The 5333-nt window shown below is 40.4% G+C and overlaps 1 protein-coding gene across 1 annotated transcript; it reads left to right on the top strand.

The window, feature by feature from the left end:
• Nucleotides 1–3186: 3186 nt before the first annotated feature.
• LOC143861336 (uncharacterized) lies at nt 3187–4549 on the top strand. Its single transcript, XM_077372271.1, has 2 exons — nt 3187–3753; nt 3962–4549. The coding sequence occupies exons 1-2, from the start codon at nt 3187–3189 to the stop codon at nt 4547–4549; spliced, it is 1155 nt and encodes a 384-aa protein (XP_077228386.1).
• The last annotated feature ends 784 nt before the right edge of the window (nt 4550–5333 follow it).

Genomic DNA, 5333 nt, shown 5'->3' with positions numbered 1-5333 from the left:
TTTAGAGGAATGCTAGAGTGAAGGACGCCCTTGTCTTTTACATTCCTCTCGTTTTGAGTATGGTTTCTTGCTGTTGGCCGTCTTTTGTAAAAATATTTGGAACTTTGGATACGCGGATTTTAGAATCTTGGATTTCCTCAAAATTGTAGACGGGAGACAGACCTGGCAAACGGGCGGGTCGGGCCGGATTTGACCCGGCCCGTACGGGTCCGGGTCAAACGGGCCGGGTCAAAGTGACCCGGAAAATATTACGGGTCATTGACATTGGACCCGCACCCGGCCCGTACGGGCCGGGTCGACCCGCGGGTCACCCGGATTTTTTACGTATTTTTAAAGAGTTTTATTTATTTATTTAGGGATTTGCTAGCCACCTTCTCCTGGGCTATTTTTCTGCTTGTAGCCTCTCCTTTGGTGCAAAGATTGGGTGAAGTACCGTCTGGGGCAAAGGTTGCTAGCAATAAGAGAAGTAATCATTACGGATTTTGTAAGAGAAGTAATCATTATGGATTTTGCAAGATTCTCAGAATTAACTAAGTTTGAAATGAAATATTACCGTAAAAAGGACACAAGTAGAAAAATTACCTAAAAAATACCAAAATGGTGTAGTAAAATATGACAATTACCAAGAAAAAAACCGCTTTTAACTTTTCTACGGGCACCCGCGGGCACTCGCGGGTCCACCCGACCCGGCCCACTTTTGACGGGCCGGGTGGACCCGCGGGTCAATTTCAAACGGGTCATCAATCGGTGACCCGGACCCGTAATTTAAGGGGCGGGCCGGGTGGACCCGCGGGTCCGGGTCACTTTTTGCCAGGTCTAACGGGAGACGGGAGACGAAAGAGACCAGCCTCTCCCTTCTTTCCGACAGCAAAAGAGCAGGAGATCGTCCCATGTTTCCAGGTTTTAGAAATCTTAGGATGGGGAGAGATTTCTAAAACCTGGATTTCTTACTTAAAATCCAAGAAACACTTTTAGGACAGCGTATGGCAGCTTGATCATGAACCCTCTTTTACACTTTTTTTTTCAAACTAAAGCCTGGATTTTAAAATCGGTGCATCCAAACGGCCCCTATATGTCCAAATTGATTTGGACTTGTGGCAGATGCATGGGTCCATCAAACCAATCCACCACTTCTGGTCCAGCATGATCTAATGATCCTAGCCTTCGGACCTAATGTCATCCTCTGGGATCCTTTTTATAGAATAAAAGAAGGGAAGGGCTTTCCATCCTCTGTTTAGGTCCACCTTTGTTCTTAGATAACATAATACCGTAACAAAATTGGTGAACGACCGAAAAGATAATCTCTAGAAAAACTGAAAAAGTATCCCAACATGATTTTGGCGAACAGCCGACAAGAAAATCCTATACTACATATGAGAAATTATATGATGCCCTGCCGTCAAAATAAAGGGCAGAGAAAGACAAAATCTCTCTCCCTTGATTTTTAATCCAAGGGAAAGCACCGTTTTTTACTTTTCCTTGGTTCAAAAACCAAGGCAGCAGTTTTTGTCTCCTTCCGCCCTCTACATTTTGACGGTTGGGCATCATATAATTTCTCACTATATATATATACTACTCTAAAAGCCTGAATGAAAAAGTATTCCAACATCATTTCTCTCCTGCCTAATGAATTTGCAATCCCATATTGCTCTGTTTGGTTGTGTTTTTTTTTTAGAAAAATAGGGGGGATTGTAATTCTCCTGATTTGCTAAAGGGTGTTTGGTAGAGAAATCAGCGAAACTGGGGAGTTTGACCGCCGGAGATGTCGGACGCTTGTCGGCCGACGTGGAAGGATGAAAATTCGCTCGATGATTTTCTTCAAATCGAAGAAAAAAATGGAGAAATTCTCGGGCAAATCGTATTTTTCGTTTTTAATTCGACTGAGAAAATCACTGGGAAATCTTTGGAAAATCTGAGCGAAGCGACATCGTCTCTGTTTTTGGGCAAGCTCTCTCTCTCTCTCTCTCTCTCTCTCTCTCTCTCTCTCTCTCTCTCTCTCTCTCTCTCTCTCGTCGTCAGTTCTATCTCTTTTATATGGCAACAAGCCCTCAACAACGAGTTGAATCTACTTCTTCTTCGTCGGTCCCTTCCCCAAACCCAAAAAAAAGTCGGAAAAGATTGCGAAAGCAGGTAATTTCGTTCCTACCTTCAGCATGTAGTAGATCTATCCTTTTGTCCCCTTCTTGTTCTCTAGTTTTTTCCACATTATCTTGTGATATGGGTTTAAGATGTTGGTTTTTAGATCTCTGATGTTTTTGGGAGTTGTAAAATGGGTTTTGTGAGAACATGGTTTTATGAGGGTTTTATTAGATTTGTTATTCCATGTGATGTGATGAGGGTTTTGGTTGATCTTGGTTTTGGATGTGCAATTTTGTATAATAGGGTTTCTACAATTGTATTTTTGCATGGGAAGAGGAAATCCGGATGTACATGGTTTACTGGGTTTACAAATTTTGAGGTTTACAAACTATGGTTTACAAAAAGAAATCTGGATTTCGGGTTTTACAAGCTGCATGGTTTACTAAAACAGATCTGGATGCTTGATGTGGGTTTAGCGAAAGGGTTTTTAGTTTTGGGTTTTAGAACTAGATTTTCTCTTCCTGTTAAAACTAATAGACCCGATAATAAAAAACAAATCTGGATTTCTGATGTGGGTTTTTGCATGAGATGGAGCATTTATAACATTCTAGAACTTATCAGTGATGTGGGTTTTTTATTTTTATTTTGTACAATTTGATAAGGTTTTTTTTTTTTTTTTTGACAATTCTCAAGAGTTTATCTCTTTCTATTCATATTTATTTGTCACAGCATTATGTACCTATCAGTGAATAAGTACATGGTAAAGCCTATAATTTGATGGATTGTTAGTAGTAGCAAAAATTTTGTTAAGGGGTGTGTGTCAAATTTTGGGACAAAGGCTTTGTTCAGTTGTTGAGTGTTGAGTTGGTGTGTGTCAAATTTTGGAAAACTGTATTTTGCAGATGACCTAGTAAGACCAACTTTGAAAGTATGCTTAAGATTAATGGGGAACCTACGCACCCCTCTCTATATCCTATATTTGCATTACGAATGAAGTTATTAGATATCTTTGTTTGTCAATTGTTTGTTTTACTAAGTCGTTACTTCTTTTCATACATCAAGGCGAACCTATTGTTAGACTAGAACCTGTAAGAACAAACGTCGGGAATGGACAACAATGATGATGACATATATGGTGGGGACTATGTTGATGGAACTGATGGCAGTGATGTTGATGATGATGATGACGATGACGATGACATGATTGCAGAAGTGGCATCGATGGTTGTAGTTGGAGCAACTTTAGTTTTAACAACGGTGATGGAGGAAGAAGGACTTTTCATAGAAAGAGCTCTTTATGAGAACAATTATCAAACAGATCGTACATTTGTGAATATTTTGATGAATAGTGATGTGCACTGTCATAACCTTCTTAGGATGAACACAGAATGCTTCGGAAGGTTAGTTGATATTTTTAAGAGTAGCGGACTACTAACCGGTACAATCCACTGCACTGTTGAAGAGCAGTTGGCGATTTTCCTGCACACAATATCTCACAATCAGCGGAATCGTTGCATGATAGTATATTGTAAACACTCAGGGGAGACCATAAGTCAGTATTTCAATAAGGTCCTTCGTGCCATATTGAAGTTGGTTGACTGCTTTATCAAGCCACCGTCATCGAACACACCAAGGCAAATTCGGGAGAATGATAGATGGTACCCATACTTCAAGGTATCATCTTACTCTCGTTAGCTTTTGGTGAAATTTAGTAATGTTTATACCACTAATACATTCACTTTTCATTCTTTAGGATTGCATTGGTGCGATAGATGGAACACACATCCCTGCCAAAGTACCGGCTGATATTAAACTGCATTTTATAGGTCGTAAGGGGTCACCTACGTAGAATGTACTCGCTACCTGTGATTTTGACTTGAAGTTTACCTTCGTCTTAGCTGGATGGGAGGGATCGGCGTCGGACTCCAGAATGTTAGGTGATACCCTATCAAATGATGCTAGAATTATATGCCATCCTCGGAAGTTTTACCTAGCTGATGCAGGATTCCCATTATTGGGAAATTTCATCACCCCGTTCAGGAAGACTAAATACCATCTGAGTGAAACTAGAGGACGTGCACCACATACTACAAAGCAGTTGTTTAACCATAGGCATTCATCAGCACGATATATTATCGAGCGTGCCTTCGGTGTTCTGAAGAAGCGCTTCCCCATCCTTACCACCGAACCCATGTACTCTCTGGAAAAGCAAGTCGATATTGTTATAGCATGTTGTTGTATTCATAACTTCATAAGAGGTGTAATGCCCGAAGATCCATATGTTGTTGAGGTGGATAGCGATATACAAAGAGCTGCTATGGCAGCGGCTGAAGCGGAGGTGGAGCAAGCGGTTGTTGGATCCACAAGCAGGCCGAGAGAAGCACGTTTGAGTAGAAGTGAAGATGGGAGGGAAGGAAAAATAATTCGAACACAAATCTCCACCCATATGTGGAATTACTATCGGTCATAACTTTGATATCTGACACTAATTTGGATATATAATTTTGGTACAAATCATTTGGGTATCATTCATGATTATGGATGAAAGCAGTAAACTTGATACTGCCTGCTTTTGTTATATTCGCTCTAGTGGAACTGGCTGTTATTTTTGTTCTAGTGATAATGGCTTGTACTGTTGTTCTAGAAGGAACTCTCTCTACTTGTAGTGCTAGTCCAGTGCCATTCATGATTATGGATAAAAGCAGTAAATTTGACAGTTGATTAGCACAATTATTTTTTTCATTTGTTTGTGATAGAGTAAAAATTAATGTGTTGAACTATATCATTCAATTATTACTCGAAGCAGGGAATGGAATCATCAGGCGTAGTGAGGGCGCGGGGAATGGAATCATCAGGCGTAGTGGAGAAGGGGAAAAATACATGGTGGTCTACTGACATGGACGTTGTACTAGTGCAGTCCCTACTTCAAGATGCCATTGAATGTTTTAAGATTCCCACTGGCGTTAAGGAACCTGCTTATAAGTTCGCGCAGGATGAAGTGAATAGAGCGTGCCAGACACAATTAAAAAATAGCTCAAGTTAAGAACCGTAAAGCAAATTACAAGATCTTGGCTGAAATGCTTTGCGCTAGTGGGTTTGGCTGGGACGATGTGAAGAAGAAAATTTCAGTCTCTGAGGAAGTTAGAAAAGATTACTTGAAGGTAGCCACTCATCAAGAATTTTATTTATCAGTTTCTTCTTATATCAATGGTGATTTTCTATAATTGATATTTCCTTGTTTATTGCCCAGTCCT

This window comes from Tasmannia lanceolata, unplaced genomic scaffold, assembly GCF_043159265.1.
Source record: "Tasmannia lanceolata isolate RefF3 unplaced genomic scaffold, GAP_Taslan_0.1 ptg000037l, whole genome shotgun sequence".
In the NCBI taxonomy this organism is placed as follows: domain Eukaryota; kingdom Viridiplantae; phylum Streptophyta; class Magnoliopsida; order Canellales; family Winteraceae; genus Tasmannia; species Tasmannia lanceolata.
Note: the sequence above shows the minus strand (reverse complement) of the source record. Positions and strands in the feature narration are given on the sequence as shown.

Coding starts and splice junctions, on each gene's coding strand:
- LOC143861336 (XM_077372271.1), top strand. CDS start 3,187: ATGGACAACAATGATGATGACATATATGGTGGGGACTATGTTGATGGA. Junction 3,754..3,961: donor GATGGTACCCATACTTCAAG/GTATCATCTTAC, acceptor TTTGACTTGAAG/TTTACCTTCGTCTTAGCTGG.